The 24,177-nt window shown below is 40.0% G+C and overlaps 1 protein-coding gene across 2 annotated transcripts in view; it reads left to right on the forward strand.

Moving 5' to 3' along the window:
- Rpn2 (ribophorin II) overlaps nt 1–24,177 on the forward strand; it is a 58,145-nt gene that overhangs the window by 22,701 nt on the left and 11,267 nt on the right. For both annotated transcript variants that reach the window (XM_076851825.1, XM_076851827.1), the window contains exons 6-12: nt 646–780; nt 2,912–3,088; nt 4,606–4,724; nt 6,802–6,907; nt 18,824–18,915; nt 21,048–21,162; nt 23,738–23,932. In XM_076851825.1, the coding sequence (XP_076707940.1) occupies nt 646–780; nt 2,912–3,088; nt 4,606–4,724; nt 6,802–6,907; nt 18,824–18,915; nt 21,048–21,162; nt 23,738–23,932 (939 nt within the window). The remainder of the gene's footprint in view (nt 1–645; nt 781–2,911; nt 3,089–4,605; nt 4,725–6,801; nt 6,908–18,823; nt 18,916–21,047; nt 21,163–23,737; nt 23,933–24,177) is intronic.

Raw genomic sequence — 24,177 nt, forward strand, 5'->3', positions numbered from 1 at the left:
GAGCATTTTCCTAGCATGTGTGAGGCACTGGGTTCAGTCCCTGGCACCACATAAAAAAATTAACAAATAAAATAAAAATATTGTGTCCATTTATAACTAAAAAAAAAAAAAAAAAGAATGTCTTGCTCCTCAGGGCCCACTCTCCTGGACTGCAGAGGCAACTGTGACATTCACCACTGACACTGTCATGAGTGGATGCTTCACTGGGTGCCTAGATGTGTTGCCCAGGAGAGCAGTATGTCTCTTTCAGAGCTTTGACCAAGAAGGAGAAATGCTGTGCTTCATAGGTTGTAGGTGACTGGGTGGTGATGGAATCCATCTGGGTGCACCGCAGCCTGGCCTGCTGACCTTCTGCCCAGAGTGGCTGGTGTCATTAGTACCACAACTCTTGCACTTGGGCGGGAATACAGGGGCCAGGGAAGGTGCACTCTCAGAGCTGTCCAGGACACCGTTCTATGCACGTGTTTCCATGATGTATTTGGCCCTGCCTAAGCACCATTTCTGATAAAGTATCAAGTGACTGAGGTGGTCTTCAGATTTAGAAGGAAAGAGTTGTCAAAACCATCTATCTGCACTGGGGTGACCGTGGTTTGTGTGTCTCTGTGATCACTCGACTTCCAGTAAGCTTTCGTTTTGTTGTCACAGGACCTTGTTGCTCGCCTGGATGAACTGGGGGGTGTGTATCTCCAGTTTGAAGAAGGATTGGAAACCACAGCATTATTTGTTGCTGCCACCTACAAGCTCATGGACCACGTGGGGACTGTGCCATCCATTAAGGAGGTGCCAATCTCATAGTCTCTGGCTTGGAACAAATGTCATTGTCAACTTCAGCTGCTAAGGATAGATGTTTTCAAAAACAGATGTTCAAATGACACTTTGGGCGTTGTCATTTAATTCCTTGAGTTAGGCATCAAGGGTGAGAAATAGAGGATGTGATGCCTGAATTAAGAAACCGGTTGTCCAGTGTGACAGACATATAAACAAATTGTTGCACCTGCTTTAAATGGGGCACATAGGTGTCATGCAGTAGTGGCAAGAAGGCCAGGCGTGTTATGCTTGTCTCATCTTCCTTTTCCTCCTGAGAACCCCTTCCTGCTTGTCTTCTAAATGCTCTCCACTTTGGTGATCTGTGCAAATCTTTCTCTGAGAAGTGCCCTGGACTTCAACACCGCTGTTGTCTTCTCTTCCCTCCTACTTGGCAGTGGCTAAATCTGAGCTCATTTTGGCTGATAGACATGGTTCGTAGAGAGGCATGTGTGTCCAACAGACACTTCAAGAGTTCATCCCCCCCACCCCCAAAGGAGCTTATTAAACTGAACAAACCTTTAGTTGGAATGTGTGTGGGAAATCTTTTGAGTAGGACCTTTATTGTACACCTTGTGTGTATGGTTACCAACCCTTGATCTTTTAAGTAGACTGCTAATACTGTCTTGGATAATTTGAATTAAATTCATATTTTCTCCACAGGATATGATCTAATAATTTATTCATGTATTTACATTCTTAGTGTTTCGGTTCCTTCATCCTAAATGTACGAGTTCTGGAAGTATCACTCTCACTTTTAATTTCAGTTATGGATAAAAAGGCAGGAATGCAGGGTCTTATACAAATTTGGGGGGGATTCTTCTATACATAGAAAAGCAGATAAATTGATGACATTCTACATATACGACTTAAACTTTCTCTTGCTGCATTTCCAAGCTTCTGCTAACCAGGTTGGCTAGAGTAATTTTGCTGTCACTGCTTTTGACACAACAATTCTAGTGAACAGTTCCCTATTTTAACATGTCAACAGCCTAGTGATGGAAAAATGTAATTGGTACAATTAAAGAAAATTATTTCATGTCGACTGTGAATAACACTGTCAGGAACAAGGGAGCTCTTTTGTTAGATGGTGGATTTTAAAAAACAAAACTGATTGAAGTGGAAAATGTTTCCTCCTAAGCAAACAACCTGCAGAATTTTAATCATGCTTTTTGGGTTCCACTTGTTTTAAAAATTGCTTTTAGTTTTCTCCTTTAAGCAGCCCATTAGTACTTAATGGAGAGTTATTTTAGTTTTTTTCCTGCTGTACATTTTGCTATAAAGTTTGGTCTTCTACAACAGAGTTGGCCCTAATTCGCTACTTATATGTTGGTTAGGAAGGATGGGAGTTTAGCTGGGAGGGTTTTGGGAATCAGCAAAGTACAGGTTTTCTTGTGGCAGGACTCTGGAGATAAGCCTGCATCAGAATTATTTTGGTCTTGGTGTTTTTCTTCCTTCCTTCCTTCACTCCCTGCTTCTTCCTTCTTCTTTTTTTTTTTTTTTTTCTGTTACAACTTGTCACTATAACTTAACTTGCTATTAGCCTCAGTTTCCCCATTTGGAAAACATTGATAATATCAGTCTTTCAGGATTTTTTCCAAGATTTTATGTAGTACATACGAAGCATCATAGTACCTGGCACATGTAGGCATTTAACAAATGGTTACTGTTAATGTTTGTTTGTTTCTTTATGGTGCTGGGGACTGAACCTTGGGTTTTGTGCATGTGAGGCAAGCACTCTACCAACTGAGCTATATCCCTAGCCCCCCATTAATATGAATTTTGTAGTACACTTGTATATCTCAGGAGTTATCTGAAAATGCTTTGGGTTATATAGATTGACATTAAAGATTGACAAATAAAGATTGACAAATAAAGAGCATGAATTTCAATTTATAATAGGAGATAGAAAAAAAATCAAACTGAAGTTTTAAGTTTGAATCAGCATATTTGTTTTCCCCTCTACAGCTTTGGCTTAACAGTTGGAACCACTTTCATCTGAACACCTGACACATATAAGAAATGACTAAAATCCCATGGGGAGGAAAGGGAGGCTTTCTACTTCCTGCAGAGAGAGATCTGAACTGCCATTTCCCTTTTCTTTCAGGACCAGGTCATCCAGCTAATGAACACAATCTTCAGTAAGAAGAACTTTGAGTCACTCTCAGAAGCTTTCAGTGTGGCCTGTGCTGCTGCTGCACTCTCCCAGAATCAATACCATGTGCCAGTTGTAGTTGTTCCTGAGGGCCCCGCTTCTGCCACTCACGATCAGGCTATCCTGAGGGTATGACCTCTATGCCAAGATGTGCTGCTTTGGTGCCATTTCTAGTGCAAGCTTTCAGAAAGCCAACTGTAGCCCCTGCAAGGACATACCCATGAAAAATAGGGCAAGGCTGATTTCTCTTAGCCTGGAGATGGGACATGACCACTGGGGACCTAGTAACAGACCTTGCAAGTCTATCAAAAAACATTTGTTTCCCTAGAAGATTTTAAATAGTACAGGCTTTCAATAAATTAAGTAAAAGAAAATTACATTTCTAGGCCTTTGACTCCAGATGTAAAGAGAAGTCTTGCTTCTAAAATACATTTCCCAGTGCCAGAATTCTTCAGATACATGGTTTTAAGGCAGCTGTTTTAATTCCCCAATAATCCCGGTGTTCGCAATTCTTAAAATAAGCATAGGCCTCCTCTGTGCTGGTGGGGGATCTTTATGCCTCTTCTAGCACAGTATTCCCTCTCCCTCAGCAGTGTTCATCTTTTGTGTTAATCTTTAAAGAACAAATGCACAAACTTTGAATACATCTAGAATTTTCACTTCAAATAAAGCATTTCTTGCTGTTGCTTGGAAACCACTGATAAAACAAGATCTTTACAGAAATTAGCATTTTGTTTTGTCTCAATATTGGGGTTGTTCCATGTAGTATAGTCCCTTATAACCCATGAGTTCTTTGGTGACCCCTGCAGATATTCCCCTGCAGAAATGCCCTCTAATTTCAAAATTGTCTATCCTTACTCTTCATATAACCCATATCCCCTCAAGAGTGTGGTGAGAAATAACTTGATTAATATAGTTCATTGGAGGGACTGTTGTGGCTGGGAGAATAACATGGGGAACGTATTGGTGATGAAACCAAGACTGGAGTGTGAGTCCTGGCTCAAACCTCTTAATGGTCATGTCCTTAACCTCTCAGCCTCAGGTTCTTCATCTGTAACATAGGAATTACACTACCCATTAAATACAGTTGATGAGAGGTTTAATGTTATCCATGTTTCTTCAGTTTTACCATTGCTTATCCCTACCTAAAATATTTTTCTTGATATAAACATATCTGTGTGTGTTTGTGTATATACATGCATGTGTATATATTTACACATATATGATATCTAACAGTAAGGAAAAAAAATATATATATATATATATTTTTTTTAGAGGTACTTTAATAGAGTGGATAGAATAGGAAATGAGAAAGAAGGAAATACAGCTGTATAATTTGGAACCGATCTTTTCTTTCCTTGGATTCTAGTTTCCTTCTCTGAAAACTGAGATAATTGGGCAAGGTCATCTTTAGGATCCTTCCCAGCTCTAGCATTCTCTAATCTATTTCATTCCTGATTGGATTGTATTTTTCCTGTATTTAATTTTGATCTCTGATAGGTAGCAATCCAAAGTTAGGGAAGATTCCCAAAGTGAGATATTCATTCTGCAGAGCTTGCTTCCAATAGGTAAAGCAACCCTGAAGCAAAATTCTCTATTACTTCAGTGTTTGTTATTTGTTTATTTATTTACTTATTTATTTTCAGTTGCAAGTCACCAATGTTCTGTCGCAGCCTCTGACTCAGGCCACTGTTAAGCTAGAACATGCCAAGTCTGTTGCTTCCAGAGCCACTGTCCTCCAAAGGACATTTTTCACCCTTGTAGGGTAAGTCCTGGGCATAGATATTTATGTAGGGCATCAGCTTATTTGTTTTGGGAAGTCAGAAGTCAGATTAATAAGGTATTACCAAGATCATAAAACCAAATTTGCCTACATTCAATAAAATCCTGTAGTTCAATATAAGAAAAGGATTTTAAAAACTAAAACAATTTTGATTTTACTGTTTCTTTCCCAATTCCTAATTGACTCTATCTTGTCTTTGTGATATAAACGACTATTTTAAAATTTAATATTTTTTTTTCTGATGTATGAGTACTGAGAGCTTATAATTAGAATAATCGAGAAAAGCACTCAAAAAAAAAAAAATCTATGAATCAGTCATGATTCCATCACCCAGGGATAAGTGCTGCTAACATTTTATAGTCTTTTTTGCCAGTCTTTTTTCTATGCGTATAAATACATATTTAAAATTGAATTAGGATTATATTTTCTCTGTTACAGTGTATAACATGAACATGTTCACAGAGGATTAAGTATTCTAAAATCACTTTTTTTAATATTTATTTTTTAGGTGGATACAATATGTTTATTTTACATGTATGTGGTGCTGAGGATCGAACCAGTGCCTCGTGCATGCTAGGCAAGCATTTACCACTGAGCCACAAGCCCTCTACAATTACTTTTAATGATTGCATATTATCATTATGTAGACTTAAAAATGAAGGGTCCCGGGACGGGGTTGTAGCTCAGTGGCAGAGTGCTTGCCTAGCATGTGTGAGGCACTGGTTTGATCCTCGGCACCACATACTTACTTACTTACTTACTTACATACATACATACATACATACATACATAAACAAATAAAATAAAGGCATTTTGTCCATCTACACCTACGAAAAGTTTTTTAAAACAATAAAAAATGAGGGGCTGGGACTGTAGCTCAGTGGTAGAGCACTTGCTTTGCATGTGTGAGGTACTGGGTTCAATCCTCAGCACCACATAAGAATAAATAAACATATTGTGTCCATCTACAACTAAAAAATATATATATTTTTTAAAAATAAGGAAATAGTCCAAAATGTTCAAAGATGTTGACCTAGGATAGTACAGCTGTGGGTAACTTGCAGGCATTATTTTTATATTCTAAAAGGATATATGTATAGCTTTTATAAAAAAATACAAATTATTTTTATTTTTATTTTTTGGTACGGGGAATTAAACTCAGAGGATTGAGCCAGATACCCAGCTCTTTTTATTTTTTAAGACAGAGTCTTGGGCTGGGTTTGTGGCTCAGTGGTAGAGTGCTCACCTAGCATGTGCAAGGCCCTGGGTTCGATCCTTAGCACCACATAAAAATAAATAAATAAATAGAGGTATTGTGTCCAACTACAACTAAAAAATAAAAAAAAAAAGAGAGTCTCACTTAAGTTATTTAGCACCTTGCTAAGTTGCTGAGACTGACCTCAAACTTGTGATCCTCCTCTGCCTCGGCTTCCTGAGTTGCTGGAATTATAGGTGTGTGCCACCATGCCTAGTTATGAATCATTTCTATTTTAAAGAGAATACCAATACCTTTATTTATGTATTTTTATGTGGTACTGAGGATCGAACCCAGTGCCTTACACATGCTAAGCAAGTGCTCTGTCCCTGAGCTACAATTCCAGCCCTCTCATGGTTTTTGTTTGTTGTTAAACATAACTGGGGGCTTTGGATGTGGCTCAATGGTAGAGAAATCACCTAGCATGCTTTAGGCTCTAGGTTGAATCCCCATCACTGCAAAAACAAACAAGACATAATTGGAATCATACTATATATAGACTTACCTGTTTTGCATTAAATTGTGGGATGCTACCAGAGGGAGGGAGAATTTTAGAAGTGAAGGGGAAACAAACGAAAAGAAACTTTGAAGACTTGGGAGAAGAGGTGATTGTAGATAGTTTTTACATTTTCTGCACATTGTCGTCTGTAAGTGAGCAGGAGTTGCCCGAGAGAGGTGGGAAGGTGAGACGTTAAGGAGTGGTGCAACCCTGGTCGGTCTCAAGGAGATGCTTTGTAGCCCCTCTTTGTCATGTTCATGACTTTCCTATGTGAATTCTTGCTAACCTGCTGTCATTCTTAACAGGGATGTTTTTGAACTAAACTTCGTGAATGTCAAATTTTCCAGTGGTTATTATGACTTCTCTGTCAGAGTTGAAGGTGACAACCGTTATATTGCAAACACTGTGGAGGTAAGTGCTTTTCTCATCACCCCCATTGCCATTTTAATATGGCCAAAGAATTGGTTAGGTGCACAGCATAATCATCTGATATGTTTATTGACTTCTCTTTGGGGCCATGTTAACACCACTGTTAACAGAGGGATAGGTTTAAATTATGTTGTTTGACAGATTTCGCCAAAGCAATGAATCAGAAATTTGATCAGAGCAAGTTTTGTTGTTGTTGTTGTTAGTTATTTTCTATCATAATTTTGCATTACTGTCCCATCCTCCTCCCCCATGCTAAGGGTTTAACCCAGAACCTCATACATGTCCTGCTGAGGTACATCCTTAACCCTTGGCTTACATAAAATTTAGGAAGTAGAAAAATAAAAATCACCCATATTTCTGCTAAGACATAAATAATCTTAAAGTGTTTTGTTTAGGAGATTTAGAAAAGTGCTTGGTGCCAATTAGGTGATGAAAAGCAGCACATACACATATATGACACTATAATGAGACTATCAGTATAAAAGTCATAAAAGAAAATCTGTAATCTTTCATGATGAACTATGTTTCAGATCTTTATCTAACTCCAGTTGGGTTGAAAATCCAAGTAGCTTTAAAGACAAAGCTAAGTCTCATTTATCTGATGCTGGTGGGAATGGGATATTTCACGTTGGTGTTTTCCCCAGCTAATTAAAGTTCACATCTGCACGCCCTGTGGCTTCGATTTTATCATCTGTAGGTGTAAGAATATTGAAGGTGAATCACATTTTACTGCTTTCATAAACTGTGGAGTACAGTTGAACCCTTTCCTACTCTGAGAATCATACTGATGATTATGGAATGCCTGTGACGTGAGAAACACAGTCCTTTGTGTTTTTGCTTACATTATTTCACTCTTGCACCAACCCTGAGAGATAGGTTGAGTCATATTCACTTTGTACACGAGGCTTAACTTTGTACACGAGGCTTAAAGAGGTGGATTAAATTGTTCCAGGTCATCTGGTCTATTGAGTAGATCCTCAAACGATACCAGCCTGGTGATCACAGAGCCAGCCTCAGAGGCTGCACAGCTGTGTATAGTTCTGGCCCATTTCTTGAGAGCTTGTTTGGAGGTTCTAGCAAGGGAGCAGAGCTATCATACCCTTACAGTCCTCCTCTATCGGGGAAGATCGTCCTCTTCGACCGGGCTCGCAGCTTCGGGAGGGACGCACATGGAGCGGTGAGGGAGGAAGGGGACACCGCCTAGCCAGCCAGATCAGCCTAATCAACCCTGGCGATCAATGGGGTGACAGATGTTGCAGCCAGATCGCCCTCACATCCTGGCTTATTTCTTTATCAGTTTTTGAGTCAGGGTCTCACTGTGTTGCTTAGGCTGGCCTCAAACTTCTGGATTTGGGCCATCCCTCCTGCATCAGCCTCCTGAGTAGCTGGACTGTGGCATGTGCTACTGCAGCCAGCTTTACCCTTTCTAGGATGCCACTTTTCCTTCCTTGTCCGCCCCTTGCAGCAGTGATTTCTCCGTGTTTCGCCTGCTGTCGTTGCTGCATCTACTTGACTGCATTTTCATGTTTTCCTGCTTTGTTGAACAGGAGTCTTGGTGTGGCACTGTGTCTTTCCTGAGATAGTAAATGTATGTTGTTTGTGACAGTATTTTCTTTTTTATTCAGATGTCATTTTCCTCTCAGTTTTCTTCTTTAATCTATTTTTAATTCTTCATTTTGAAATAATTTCATTCTTAATATGCAAAAATAGTATGTAGAATGACTGCCTCTTTCTATATATTTCACTCAGCTTCCCCAAATATTAACATCTTAATAAACTATAATAGAATTACCATTACCAGGAAATTACATTGACACAATACTATTAACTAATCTTTAAACATTAATACATATTTTGCCAGGTTCACATATTTCTTTAGCTGTCACTTCCCTTCAGTGTCATCTAATTTAACATATTTCCTTTTTTTTTTCCCCCATGACTTTGACACTTGAAGAGTCCTTTGTAGAATATCCTTCAATTTGAGTTTGTCTGATGTTTCCTCATGATTGAATTCAGGTCATGTGTTTTTGGCAAGAATACTGCAAAAGCAGTGTCGTGTCCTTCTCCGTGTTATCAAATCAAGAGGTATATATCATGGGTGTTGGAGATGGCAGAGCATGTGCTTAGCATGCACAAAGCCTGTGTTCATTTCCCAGCACCAAAACAAACAACAACAAAAAACAAGAACAAGAAGTATATGGTGTTGATAAGTTGATAAGATGGTGATCAACCTGCTAAGGTGGTGTGTGCTAGGTTTCTCAACTCTTATATTGCTGTCTTTCTGCTTTGTTATGACATGTCTCATGGGTGTAATGAGATGCCATGGAGCTAGGGTTGTGGCTTGGTGGTAGAGCACTTGCCTAGCATGTGTGAGGCACTGGGTTCGATTCTCACACTACATAAAAGAACAAATAAAAGTATTATGTCTTTAAAGATATTAAAAAGAGAGGGAGAGATCTTATTTGCAACCTTACACATTAATGATCCTGATGATCTTCTCTGTAGCAGTTATTATTGTGGTATTTGCCAGAAGGCAGTTTTTGCTTTCATTCTTTCTGCATTTATTTATTGGAATTCTATAAGGAAAAAACAAAAACAAAAAAACTGTCCCTTGTCTTTTGTTTATGCAAGTATTTATAATAAATGTCATTTATTATATTTGTAATGTGTAATTTATATAACATTTACACTGTGGGTGTTTATTTGGGCATAGAGGTTAGGAACCATTACTGTCATTTATTTTGTTGCTGGTTTGGCCTCAGCATGGCTCCTTTGACACTTTCTTTTAATGAAAAGAGTAGGCAGTTAGAAGGTTTGACCTTTTCAAAAATAGGACATTACTTAACACACATAGATTAAGCACTTGTTTTAAAATTTGGCAGGAAGGGAGATGTTTTCTGGAATTCTTGTCACTTCTTCATGTCTGACCTTTTGGGCCTGAGACATCCGATGATCCTAGTCCACTCGCTAGCTCTCAATCTGAGTGGAACTGCTTTAGTGTTTACCTTGAACCTTTAAAATCCAGATTCTTGTAGTTTGAGTTTTCTTCATTAAGAAGCCTTATTTGGGGCTAGGGTTGTGGCTTGGTGGTAGAGCACTTGCCTAGCACATGTGAGGCACTGGGTTTGATTCTCAGCACCCCATAAATAAACAAATAAAGGTATTATGTCTATCTACAACTAAAAATATTTAAGAGAGAGAGAGAGAGCTCTTATTTGCAACCTTACACATTAAATACAGCCCTTTCTTCCCCCCTGCACCTTCTTCCTTCCACCTTCCTCATCTTGGATGATGCCCCGTCCAGCTTCAGCGACAGGCTCCTTCCTCACAGTTGCTCCTACCCACTTCCTTTCTTTTCACCTCTAAATTCTAGTCAGTCTCCCCAAGACCTGCTCATCCTCACTCCGAACGTCTTTTCCATGAGTCTTTTGTTGTTGCTTTGTTAGGTATTTCCAAATTGCTGTTTTCTTCATATTCTTAGCAGTAGTTGGTATTATCAAAAAAAATAAATAGTTGGTATTATTGGTTTTTGAAAATCTGATATCTATGAAATGGTATCTTCTTGGGTTTTTTTGGGGGGGATGCTGGGGATTGAACCCAGGGACTCTTAGCCACTGAACCACATCCCAGCTCTTTTTAAATATTTTATTTAGAGACAGGGTCTCACTGAGTTGCTTAGAGCCTTAATAAGTTGCTGAGGCTGGCTTTGAACTCGGGTTCCTCCTGCCTCAGCCTCCTGAGCCGCTGGGATTACAGGTGTGCACCACTGTGCGTGGTTGGCATCTTCATGTTTTAATGTCTTTCCTTGGTTCCAAAAAGTTGAACATTCTTGTTTTCATTGTCCATTTAGGTTTCTTTTCTTATAAATCGTCATACTTCTTTGTTTTTCTTTTGGTTTGTTAGTCTATCATTGATTTTTAAGAGTGATATATATTCTAGATACTGATCCTTAATTATGTCTTCTAACATACTTTATGATGTCTTTTGATGCACAAAAATTCATTTTAATGAAACCTAATTTAGAAGTCTATTCCTAAATTGTTTTTTTTTTCAATTTTGTTGTTGTTGTTGTTGTAGATGAATACAATATCTTTATTTTTATTTATTTATATGCTAGGCAAATGCTCCACCAGTGAACTACAACCCCAGCCCTCCTAAGTTGGTTTTGTTTTTGGTATCTTTAAAAATTTCTTTGCTACATGAAGGTCAAGAAAGTGTCCTCCCATGTGTTTTTCTGTTTTCTCTAAGGCTTTTTTTCTTTTTATGTTTAGGGTTTGGGTCTACCTGAAGCCTGTTGGTCTTGCCCTGGTATTTTACACCCTGACTCTGGTTGTGCATGTTGCGGGTCTTACCATTGTTTGGTGTGTGCATTACTCTCACTGGGCTGGGACTTCCTGTGGGTAGAGACCAAATCGTACTTTTTTTGGTGTTTAGTTTCCATCTTAGACCACTTAGAAGAAGAAAAGGATGCAGTGGTCTAAAGATGTTTTCCCGTGTTCCATGGTCCTTAGAATGGGCTCTGTGGTAGTTCACCTTCCAAAGGTAAACCTTGGCTTTATTATTTATTAAATACAGCTTTATTGAGATAATTAACATACCATAAAATGTGTCTGCTTAAAGTATACAATACAGTGTTTTTAGTATATTCACAGAGTTGTGCAACCCTGACCAATACCAATTTTATCACCCTAAAAAGCAATCCACCATCTGTTAGCCGTCCTATGCAGTCTCTCTTAATTTGCTTTCTGTCTCTATGGTTTCCTTATTCAGAACACTTCATATAAAAGGAATTATATGTTTCATAGAATGTGTTTATGTCTAGCTTTTTTTTCCCCACTTAGCATGGCACTTTTAAAGTTCATTCATGTTGTAGCATGTTTCAGTACTTTATTCTTTTTTATGGTTTAATAATAGTCCATTGTATGGCTATATCACATTTTGTTGATCCATTCATCAGTCAATGACTATTTGAGCTTCCCTCCACTTCTTCGGGTGTCTGTCTGATGCTAGGAATTGAACCCTGGGCCTCACACTAAGAATGGGTATTTCCACTTTGGGGCACTTATGAATAATACTGCTCTGGCCATTCATGTACAAGTTTTTGTTTGAACACTTGTTCTTGATTATTGGAGGCAGATGTTTAGGAATAGAATTGCTGCGTCATGTGGTCACTTTAACTTATTAAAGAAACTAATAGAGTATTTTTCAAAACAGCACTCTCATTTTTACATTCCTACCGGTGTATGTGAGGCTTGTAATTTCTCGGCCTCTTCACCAACACCTTTTATTGTCTGTGTTTTTTTTATCATAACCATCCTAGCAGGTGTGAAGAGGTATCTTGTGGTTTTGACTTGCACATCCCTGATGGTTAATGATGTTGAGCACCTTTTTGTGTACTATTGATCATTTCTGTGTCTTCTTTGGAGAAATACCTATTCAGATCATTTGCCCATTTAAAAAAATATATATTTCAGGCATTGGGGTTGTGACTCAGAGGTAGAGCGCTTGCCTAGCACGTGTGAGGCTCTGGGTTCGATCCTCAGCACCACATAAAAATGAATAAATAAAATAAAGGTACTGTGTCCAACTACAACTAAAAAATAAAAATATGTGTGTGTGTGTGTGTGTGTATGTGTGTGTGTGTGTGTATATATATATATATATATATATATAATTTCAGCCTTTTTATTTCTTTCCCAATCTTTCTACTTCTTATGCATCTTTTTTTTTTTTTTTTGCCTTTGTTAAGGGGAGCTTTTTTTTTTTGGTTCCATTGATTGAACTCAGGGGCACTTGGCCACTGAGCCACATCCCTAGCCCTATTTTGTATTTTATTTAGAGACAAGGTCTCACTGAGTTGCCTAGCGTCTCACCTTTGCTAAGGCTGGCTTTGAACTCGAGATCCTCCTGAGCTCCTGGGATTACAGGTGTGTGCCACTGTGCCCGGCTCTGTTGTTATCTTACTATATCATTGACCTATGTGAGTTCTTCATATATTCTGGCTACCAGTTCCTTATCAGATATATGGTTTACAAATATTTTCTCACAGTAGATTGTCTTTTTATTTTTTTAATGTTATCTTTTGTACAAAAGGTTTTGCTTTGTTTTCCTTTTGGTACTAGAGATTGAATCCAGGGGTGCTATACCATTGAGCTACATTCCCACCCCTTTTCATTTTTTATTTTGACACAGGGTCATGCTAAGTTACCCAGGCTAGCCTCAAATTTGTGATCATCCTGCCATAGTCTCCCTGGTAGCTGAGATTACAGGCATATGCCTAGCAAGGTTTTAATTTTTTTTTTCTTTTGATTTTGTAGAACTGGGAATTAAACCCAGGAACGCTGTACCACTGAACTATATCCTCTCCCCTTTTTTATTTTTAATTTTTGAGACAGAGTCTTGCTAAGTTGCCTAGGCTAGCCACATTATGATGGCTTCTTTTATTGCTCCGTTTGCTTTAAGAGTGGCATACAAACATTTTTCTTTTGAGTGTTTCCAGAGATCTGTTGTAGTGAGATTTTAGCATCCTCCTACTTCCTGATTCACTGAGCTTACAGGTATGCACCACTGTGCTCTTCAGGGTCTTAATTTTGAGACAAAAAAAAATTTATATTTATTTTTTCTTTTGTTGCTTTGGTATTAGGTGATATAGTTAAGAAACCATTGCCTAATCCAAGGTGGTATAACAATTTACTACTGTTTTCTTATAAGATTTTCTAGTTTTAGCTCTTACACTTAGGTGTCTGACCCATTTTGAGTTAATTTTTGTTTGTAGTAGGGTACAGGCTCCTTCTGTATGTTATCTTAGCATGATATATGAAAGACTGTTCTTTCCCTTTTTTTTTTATTGGTGGTACTGAGTATTGAACCCAGGTTATGTCTCTAGCACCATTTCCTTTTTTTTTTTTTTTTTTTTAATTTTGAGAGAGGGTCTTGCTAAGTTGCCCAAGCCAACCTGGAATATACGATCTTCCTGCCTCAGCCTCCCATGGAGGTGGGATACAGGTGAACACAACCACACCCAGCTCACAGTGAATTGTCTCTGTGTTCTTGTCAGAACTCAGTTGACCATAAACATAAGGGTTAATTTCTTGACTCAAAATTCTATCCCATTAATCTGTATTTTTGTCCTTATGCCAGTACCACACTGTCGTGATTACTGTAACAGCTTGGCTTTTTGTAAAATCAAATCTGGTGTTTGTCCAAGTGTTTCTGTGGTTGTTGGGAAAATTATCTAAGTGCAAAATAGCAGAGATGGCTAATGGCTGTTGTTCATGCAGTGATAATAGGCCCTTACCAGGCCATTTGCTGCCCTTTTCCTTTCCAGTGATGGAGTACGCATTACAAAATCCCTCTCCCCTTTATCACATTAGAGCTTGTGTGTGTGTGTGTGTGTGTGTGTGTGTACACGTGAGCACTCGCACGTGTGCACACACCCTCTTGACCTCTACCTTAAATGTGACTTGACTTTGTAATTTTGTAATAGTCATGTTTAGAGCCTGAGTGAGTCAGTGGTCCTGTTTTCTCTTCCTGGAGACGGCAATGTTGGCTGGAGCTTTAATGGTGGTTTTGTGTGGAAGCCTGTCATAGTGCTCATTGACATGGGACTGTCGGGGAAGCGTGGGTTTGGAAGCTTTCATTAGCATTAATTGCCCCTAATGCACCATCATTTTTGACAGTAATAAGCTAAACAGGTTTGTTGCTCCGAGCAGAAAGATTGCATTTCCTGGCGTTAAAACATTTTTTGAGATATGTATGGCATATGGTACAAAGAAAGAACGAGCGTGGTCCCACGTGAAGCAGGCTTAGCAGCATTTAAAATGGAGAAATAAGCCTTCTGCATTTTAGGAAAATTAGTCCTATAGTCTGAGTTTGAAGGAAGAAGCAACTAACCAACAGGGATCCTAAAAAGGATCCTACACTGGGGGTGAGCACTGGAGATTGAACCCAGGGCACTTTACCACTGAGCTGCACCCACAGCCTTCTTGCTATATTGCTAAAACTGACCTCAAATTTGCTGTCCTGCTTCCTCAGTCTTCTGAGTAGCTGTAAACTGAACTTCTAATTTGGGGAGGAGAATATTGAACCCAGGGGCACTTAATCACTGAGCTACGTCCCTAGCCCTTTAATATTTTTTTATTTTGAGAAAGGGTCTCATTAAATTGCTTAGAGCCTCACTAAGTTGCTGAGGTTGGCTTTGAACTTGTGATCCTCCTGCCTCAGCCTCCCAAGTCACTGGGATTACAGGCATGCACCACCTCGCCTGGCTAAACTGAACTCTTAGGGCTTTGTAAAAGTTATGATGAGCCAGGTATATTACAATACACACCAGGAATATTAGCACATGCCTGTAATTCGAGCTGTTTGGGGAAGCTGAGCCAAGAGGATTGCAAGTTCAAGGCCAGCCTGGAAAACTTAGCAAAGACCCTGCCTCAAACTGAAATATAAAAAGATGTGAGGATGTAGCTCAGTGGTAAAGCACCCTTGGATTCAATCCAAAAAAAGGGGAAGAAAGACATTATGATGGCTTCTTTTATTGCTCCATTTGCTTTAAGAGTGGCATACAAACATTTTTCTTTTGAGTGTTTCCTGAGAGCTGTTGTAGTGAGATTTTAGGAGCAGAAGGATTTGTTTTAGACTGTTTCCTTTTCATAAACAGCCCTACAGTTTTTCTCTGCAGCAAAGAAAGCTGTTACTTAGGGATCCTTTTAAAACTCGAATGAGGACAAACCAAAATGACTCCAGTTCACTGCAATACACCCTCTGCTCATGCCATGTGTCTGTCTAGTCTAGGAATGCTCGCCATGTCTTCAGAAAAACACACACACACAGCAGTCAATTAGCAGGCCTTAGTGGCTGCATTAGTACTAAAAGTTGATAGGAGTCTAATGAAAACCCAAAAGTTAGGATACACTGAGGAGCTTAATGCAGTTCTTTGAACAGCTGTTTGTATATATCCGTCTACCAAAAAGAAAAGCGATTGTAACATCACTTTTTTAATATAGAAAAGCATATTTGGAAGACCATATGTGATCTACAATCTCATTGTCTAGGTAATCCCTATATTTTAAAAACAGGAGTGAAATATATAAGCAATTAAACTTTTTTCAGGTGCAGAAAGGTATATAATGCTGCCATCCTATCAATTCAGTCTTCTTTAGAGGAGTCCATTCTTAACAGTTTCCTGTGTACCTTTTAACAAGAGGACGCATGTCACAGTGAACATAAGCGCATCTTTTTTTACATAAAGAGCTGAACTTTTCACTTTTGTCACAAAGTAGAAGTTCCCAACTTTACCCTTGGGGGTCTGTTACCTTGAAGGCTACACCATATTCCACCCACCAACCCTCCTGCCATAGTTCACCCTATTACCTAGACTTGGTGACAGGCAATGATGCTTAGTATAATTCTGCTACTATACTGGCTGTGTAGTCAAAAGCAAGAAGTAACAGCTCCCTCTCTGTCTGTAGGCATCTGCCTTGTTCTTTTAACTGCTCCACAGTAATTCCTAGAGTGCATTATCATTATTTATTTAGCTAGTCTTGTTTATGGGCATGCGATGATGATTTCATGATCACATTTACAAATTCAGTGAATGAGTCCTTAAGAGAATGAGTCACAAGATGAAGAGGGAGTTATGTGGTTAATGTTGATGAAGGTTGTAGGGTAATTAACCGTGAAGACAGATCATTTTTATAGCACGGAGCATTGTTAATTTCCTACCTCTCCCAAAATTGGAGGGCTGCCTATTCTCTAGACTTCCTTCTATCCACTGTTTCCTTCTTTCCACTCAGGGAATCGCCCCCAGGCAGGCTTGGATCCTTGTCTTGTGCGTCCATAGCACTTTGTATGTCCCTCCATTAAAGCAGTACCTGGTTAAAATTACGGACAGTGCATGTTCTCTTCCCTGTCCATCCCCCTGTACTTAGGTGCTCTGCATGGGGTAGGAGGAGAGAGGATGAAAGTGGTCGCAGAAGGCTATCTTGCTAAAAGCTGGTAGCCTAATTAGAGCTCTTTGGCTATTCTTTGCTTGACTCTTCCACCTGTCTTCAAATGGAAATGCTTAACTTTTCCTTTTCTCTTTACTGAGCTTCGTGCTGTTTTAGAGAACTCCAAGAACAAGCTAGCGGCTGTAAGCTATCTCCCTGGGAGGACTGTTCAACTTGAGGGCCCTTTCTCTGCCATATCACCATTTCCTAGGCTCAGTGACAGCCAGGGCTGCTAAATAAAATCCAATTGATAGCTGCCTACGTATTCAAACGTAGATGGTAATATCTTTATAGCTTCTGCAATATATCTTTTACATTCTTTTTTTTTTTTTTTTTTTAAGCAAAACAGAACACCCTATTCAATAATAATTGAGGCTCTTGTCACAAAATAGTTATTATGAAGGCAGGAGGGAAGGCTGTTCAAAAGAATTAATTGATAGCTATCTTTATCCCTTTTTAACTTTTCTTCTTTGTCCTTGGTTTGAGACTGTCATACCTTGATAAGGCATTTTAGGAAAATGCTGCGGCTGTCCTTCACGTATATGCCCAGACCACTGTCTTTGTTCCTTGATCCTGACATAGACTCTGGGTTTGGCAAGGATTTCCTTAAGCGTTACTCTCAAGCCTATCCAATATTTGGAAGACTCACAGATATGTTTGCACATAAAAGTGCCTTGGGTTTGTGTAATTTACACATTCAAACTTAGATTTTAACTCAAAAATTTTCCATGAATAGACTTTTGGATACTTTATTTATTTTAATCTAATTTTTAAGTTTCTTGTGTAGCTCTTTGTGGAAATGTTTATAAAGGAGATATAGAATTCAGAAACTAGGAGATGGGATGGACTCGTTTGTGCATGTCACAAACTCCAGATCTCAGTGGCTTAAAACAAAGGTTTACTTTTTGCCCACACTGTGTCTTCAGTGAGTCAGTTAGAGGCTCTGCTTCATGTTGTCCTTTCTCTGAGACCCCGGCTGAAGGAACATATCTCAACCTATGCATTGTCGTGTCCATGTCAGAGGAAATGAATCCTCATGGACTCCTAAAGCTTCCACCCAGCAGCGGCACGGTTCACTTCTGTTCACATTTCACTGGCCAGAGAGTCACATGGCTCTACCTGACTCCAGAGGGTAGAATTCTACCCCTTGTGCAGAAGGAGAATGAGAAGCACTTAGTAAACTGCACAGATGACTGCCAAGCTTCCTAGTCTCCAGGCAAGTTACAGTGCTGTTTGGTGCAGAATGAGTGCTGGTGGGAAGCAGTATAACAAGGCTCCTAAGTAGGTGGGTTTTGAGTGAGTTTGAATCCTGACTGTCATTTAGTATCAATCTAATCTTGAGCAAGCAGCTTAAACTCTCTAATCTTTAATTTCCTCATCTGAATTAGCCCTACTTTACAGAATTCTCATGAAGATTAAATGAGATTGTCTTTACAAAGCCAATGCCTTCACATAGTAAACACTCAATAAATCTTAGCTGTTAATAGAATTGAGTACTTATTGATTTGAATTACTTAAAGGTTACTGCTTAGAGATTTTTGCCTTTTTATTTTAAAGTATACATTAAAAGATCTCCTTTTTTCTTTTTCTTTTTAAATATGTACCATCCAACCAAAGCCAGAGAAGGAAAGAAGAGATAAGGAGTTGCTTTTTTAGGCTTCAGGATAGGAGAGGTGGGACAGACTTCTTTGCTGGGCCAGTTTTACTATGATCCTTGAAGCTGTTATCTAGATCCCTAGCAAACTGTCCCCCCACCCCTTGCAAAAAAAAAAAAAAAAGGAAAGAAAAAGCACTCTGCCATATATATATAAAATATGCTTTTACCTTTTTAAGAGTAGAAAACTTAGGATATACAGTTAATTTTTTGTATACCTACCAGTTGACTATTGTCTTCTATATTTTGTTCCAGCTCAGAGTCAAGATTTCCACTGAAGTTGGCATCACAAATGTCGATCTTTCCACTGTGGATAAGGATCAGAGCATTGCACCCAAAACCACCCGGTAGGTGGGATACCATGTGGGCACAGGGAACCCCAGGCTCCAGAGCTAAGAAGAATGTGCCTGGGACTGCACCCTTCTGGTGGCGTTTCTGTGTCAGCAGTGATCTGCCTTCACCCCAAATTCAAGAGGCTCTAATCTAGCAGTACTAGTCCAGAGATTCTGGTTAGCATCTAAGCAGATTTGGGGGTTGTCTGTAATGGTGTTCATTTCATAAGCAAATTATTTATTGCAAGTCCACATGAGGAGACGAAGGGCATTACCTCAGGATGTAAGTGTGAGTTGGTTGACTGTGTCATTACAGCTTCCTCAGGGAAGGAAGCAGAGTATTCATTTACCTTCTTTTTTATAATTATCTTTACACAGGAATAAATTTGCTTTAGATGGCTTCATGGCAATTCTTTCTAGCTTGTGGTGGGTTTGAAATCAGTTGGGAGCTTCATAGGTCTTTAGAACTGAGATGTCATTACCCAGCTAGCACTAAGGCTACCATTTCCTTTCCCCTCCGTGGCAGGTATTACTGCATCATAGCATTTTTTTCTACTGAACTCAAACATAGCCTCGGGTTATTAACAATTGATCAGAGTTGGATCAGAATGTTATATGAAGCCTGTGGGCAACCCTTCCCCAAACCCTTAGGAGGTAGTCATCAAAATCTCTGGGAATAGGGCTGGGGATGTGGCTCAATCGGTAGCGCGCTCGCCTGGCATGCGTGCGGCCTGGGTTGGATCTTCAGCACCACATACAAACAAAGATGTTGTGTCTGCCGATAACTAAAAAATAAATATTAAAATTCTTAAAAATAAATAAATAAATAAAAGTCTCTGGGAATAGTTCAGATCCCAGCTTTACTTAGCTGGGGTGACTGTATAGGCCAGAAGAGAGTAGGTCAACCCTGGAAGCCTGTTTTTTTTTCTTTGGGGGCAGGGTCTATCTAAGTCACCCAGACTGGCCTCAAACTTGTAGTCCTCCTGCCTTAGCCTCCCTAGTTGCTGGGATTATAGGCATGTAGTGCCCACATTCAGCCTGAAGGCCATTTTGAAAATGGGGTGTTAGCCAGAGCCTGGGAACCTGTAGGCTGGTCTTCTTGTCTCTGGCTTGGTTGTCTTTGTAGTGATGGAGGGGAGAAGAGTAATACTTGAGAACCCACTGAATAATGTCTGAGAGTGCTTTGCAAAATTTAATTCTCTATGTAAATGAGAATTTGTCTTCATGAGTAAATATAAGTCCAGAGAACAAAATAAAGCTATGTATAAGCTTTATAACTGTTAAGCCTATTTATCTGCTGGCCATCTTACACTAAAATCCCAGGAGATAAATCTGAAAAGGACAGTTTTTTTGAGAAAGGGACTTTTTAAAACCCAATTTCAGGGCAGAAAAATAAATTGAAACAGTATCCAGGAAAAAAATATAGCAAAAAAAAAAAAAATAGTGGGGCTGGGGTTATGGCTCAGCAGTAGAGCACTCGCCTAGCACGTGTGAGGCCCTGGGTTCGATCCTCAGCACCACATAAAAATAAATAAATAAATACAAAGATATTGTATCCAACTACAACAAAAAATATTTTTTTTAAAAAAGTAATAACTCCAAGTTCCCGGCTCTCCTTTGCCCCCTTCTTCCCCTTTGTCTCTCAACCTTGCTCACATACACTTCTGGCATTGATCCTGGGATGATTTCTCCTGCGGTTTTGACAGCCAGCTCGTAGTCCACCTGTGTTCCTACAGAGGTACATGTGAACTTCACCAGCTTCAGACTTGGTTGAATTTAGAGCTCATTCCTTGAAGTAAAAGCCTCCAGACATCTTCACAGAGCATTTTTTTCTATACCCTGATAAAAGTTTTCTCTGTGCTTTTCTCAGTCCTGGCTTGGGGGCTGGGGTATAGCGTAGTGGTAGAGCATTTGCCTGGTATGTGCAAGGTCCTGGGTTTGGTCTCCAGCAGGGCAAAAAAACAGAAACAAAAAAAAGTTCCCAGTCCTGACTGTACCAGCCCACTCTGCCCCAGCTACATCTATCTGTCAATCGCAGAAGGGGGACAGCGGGAGAGGAGTAGGCAGTGAAGGGAGGAGTGTGTTCTTTGCCTGTTCTCAGATATGCAGAGCCTGTCTGAAGACCCACTGTGTAATGTGTCTTTCAGGGTGACCTATCCAGCCAAAGCCAAGGGTACATTCATCGCAGACAGCCACCAGAACTTTGCCTTATTCTTCCAGCTGGTAGATGTGAACACTGGTGCTGAACTCACTCCTCACCAGGTCAGACAGAAGCCCCGACCACTTTCACAGCCTGAAACATGAGTGCACACTTGAGTACTGATGTAGTATATGACTTGGATAAGAGAAATGCCATGTGCCTGTTTTTTCCCTCTGGACTCTGATCCCTGATAGTCAACCAAGTTCTCCCACAACAGAATTGTAACCTTTCACCTCAAACTTTTTTTTTTTTTTTTTTTTTTGCAGCACTAGGGATTGAACCCAGGAGCATTCTATTGAGCTACACTCCCAGCCTTTTTTATTTTTTATTTTGAGACTCAGAGTCTCATTAAGTTAGTTTCCTGGCTGGTCTTAAATGTGGTCTTCCTGCCTCAGCCTCCCAAGTAGCTGAGATGACTGGTATGCACCACTGCATCCAGTTTATATACTTTTTTTAAAAAAGGATTAGCTGGTATTAAGAAGGCAGATTAACATTTAATTGAGGCTTTTAAATGTTCAATTTTTTTTTTAAGGAATATTTAGAAATAATTTTACAAAAAAGAAAACCTAGGTCTAGAACCCAAAGCATTTGTTGTTGTTGTTGTTCTGGCCAAAGCAGATTTTCTGTTATGAGACTCTGAATAATGGCCCATTTTAACTTCTGCCTGGTTTTTATAAAAGCAGTAGGCCAGGCTCAGTGGTACATGCCTGAAATCCCAGTGACTCAGAAAGCTGAGCAAAGGATCACAAATTTCAGGCCAGCCTCAGCAACTCAGCAAGACCGTGTCTCAAAATAAAAAATAAACAGTACTGGGGATGTAACTTAGTGGTAAAGCACCCCTGGGTTCAGTCTCCAGTACCAAAATAAAATAAAATAAAAGCAGTAGGTTTTGGTTTTTTTAATATATAAAATGAAAAACTATTTTTTGAAAGATTTTCAAACCACATGCCCTTCCCTAGGAACTTAATAAGGCCCCTTGTCCTCAGGCACTTCCCCCTACGTATTCCCCTGGATTGAAAAGGATTCCTGGCCCCACCATGCATATGGTTACAAAGGAAAATTCAGATGAATACTTTGAGTGCTTAAAGACAAAGAATAAGACCCTTCAGGTTTGGCTTGGGTGCTCTACACCAATGCTTTAACAAAAACGGCAGACTTGTGTCCATGCTAAGAGGTGACTTCAGAGCTGGAATGAATAGATTTACTTGCAAACTTCTTGCTTTCTGTTTCTTATAACTGCAGCCAGAGCACCTTTCCCTACCTAGAACCAGGGTCCATAGCTAAGTGACCTTTAAGCACTTCAACATCTTAGCCTTTTCTAGTTCTCTCCCAGATTGACATGTGCCAACCAAACAGCACACTGGAAGAGAGTAAAAAAAAGAAGTAATTATAAAATTTAGTGGTAGGGTTAGGGTTAGGGCAGGGAGAGTTAGTTAGGAAACATAACTTTAACAGAATGCTTGTTCCTCCCAGTTCTCTTTGAGGAGCCATGGCTTAGAGACCTCCCAGGTAGAGGTAGTATTTTACATGAGCTTAGCAGCCACTTATACCTAACTGTGGTAAGAGGAAGGAAGATCGGCATCCAGACTCGTTCCTGGCCAAGACTAATCACTGCAGTCAGGATGCTTCACTGGGCTCCTTTCCCTAAATAATTTGATGTTTATTCTTTGTTGCCCAGGTGTAGAGTAACAAATGAGTCATACCTTTTCTTTAGATGTAACACTAGCTGTGTGACTGTGGCCAACTCATTTAATGCTAAGGCTTCTGATCTGTAAACTGGAACCATCCTATCTGCCTTGTTGGATTCTTTATGTTGAAACTCTTGAAAGAAAGGTTTTGGGTGGACTTTAAATTTTGCAGCCACTCTAAAGTGCAAAACCCCTAGTTTCTTATGCTATTGGGAGGATAAAGTGATTAGACTCAGTTTCATTATGCTGAGAACACAGTTGACTGTTGTTTGGTGACCAGCTGGTGTATACTGGGCCCTGCACTATATGCTTTGCATTCGTTATTGCATATTTTCACACAGAGATAATCTTTCTGCCTCAAAGAGGAAGAAATCAAGGTGCAAGGAAGTTAAGTAACCTGCCGGCTAATAAGCAGTGGAGCCAGCTCTGTCTTCAGAGCCAGGGCTCTGTGACACCAGGTTGCTGTGCTTGATTAGAACTCTGCCTTGCCATGGACACCCAAGCCTCCTCCACTAAATCTTTAGCTGGAGGCACCAGGAAATTGAAAATGGGCCTCTTACAGTTCCACCTCATTTCCCTTCTTTTCACCCTCTGGTGAAGGAGTTAATTGGGCAGCAAAGTGGCCAAAAGGCTGCGGGAAGAAGAAATTGCTGTAATAGCAAAGGGCTTAAATCATTCGCAAACTGGGCATTCAGCCTTCAGGCCTCACGGATTGGCTGGACTTCTGAGTTCAATTTCTTTCCTCAGACCAGAAAGAGTTGTCCTGGAACTAGTAACTAGGTTGGGATGACCAGTTCTTTTACTCTCCAGAGCAGGTCTGGCAGGTCTGGCAGATCCCAGAGCTCTCAGTGTCACAAAAGAGCAAACTCTGCTGCCTGGCCAATATGACATTGGGCCCCCCAGAGAGTTCTGAGACGATCAGGTGAGCGGTGTTCTTTGTTCCCACTAGACATTTGTCCGACTCCACAACCAGAAGACTGGCCAGGAAGTGGTGTTTGTCGCTGAGCCAGACAGCAAGAACGTGTACAGGTTCGAACTAGACACCTCTGAGAGGAAGATCGAGTTTGACTCCGCCTCAGGCACCTACACTCTCTACTTAATCATTGGAGATGCCACTTTGAAGAACCCAATCCTCTGGAATGTGGTATGTGCCTGAATGCACACTAACCCACCTGAGCAGCCGTGCTGTGGCCAGACACAGACCGCTCCCTTCAGGGACACAGGACTCTTGGCCCTAGCCCCACTGTGCCTCACATGGGCATAACGAGCATCATGAGGGGAGGCGCTCTGTCCTGGCTCTATAAATAGTTCTAGGGTCATGCACATGGCTTGGTGCATAGTAGGTGTTTAATGTAGTCTTGGTGAATGAATGAAAATAAATTTACCCTC

Source organism: Callospermophilus lateralis, chromosome 3, assembly GCF_048772815.1.
Source record: "Callospermophilus lateralis isolate mCalLat2 chromosome 3, mCalLat2.hap1, whole genome shotgun sequence".
NCBI classification, from domain to species: domain Eukaryota; kingdom Metazoa; phylum Chordata; class Mammalia; order Rodentia; family Sciuridae; genus Callospermophilus; species Callospermophilus lateralis.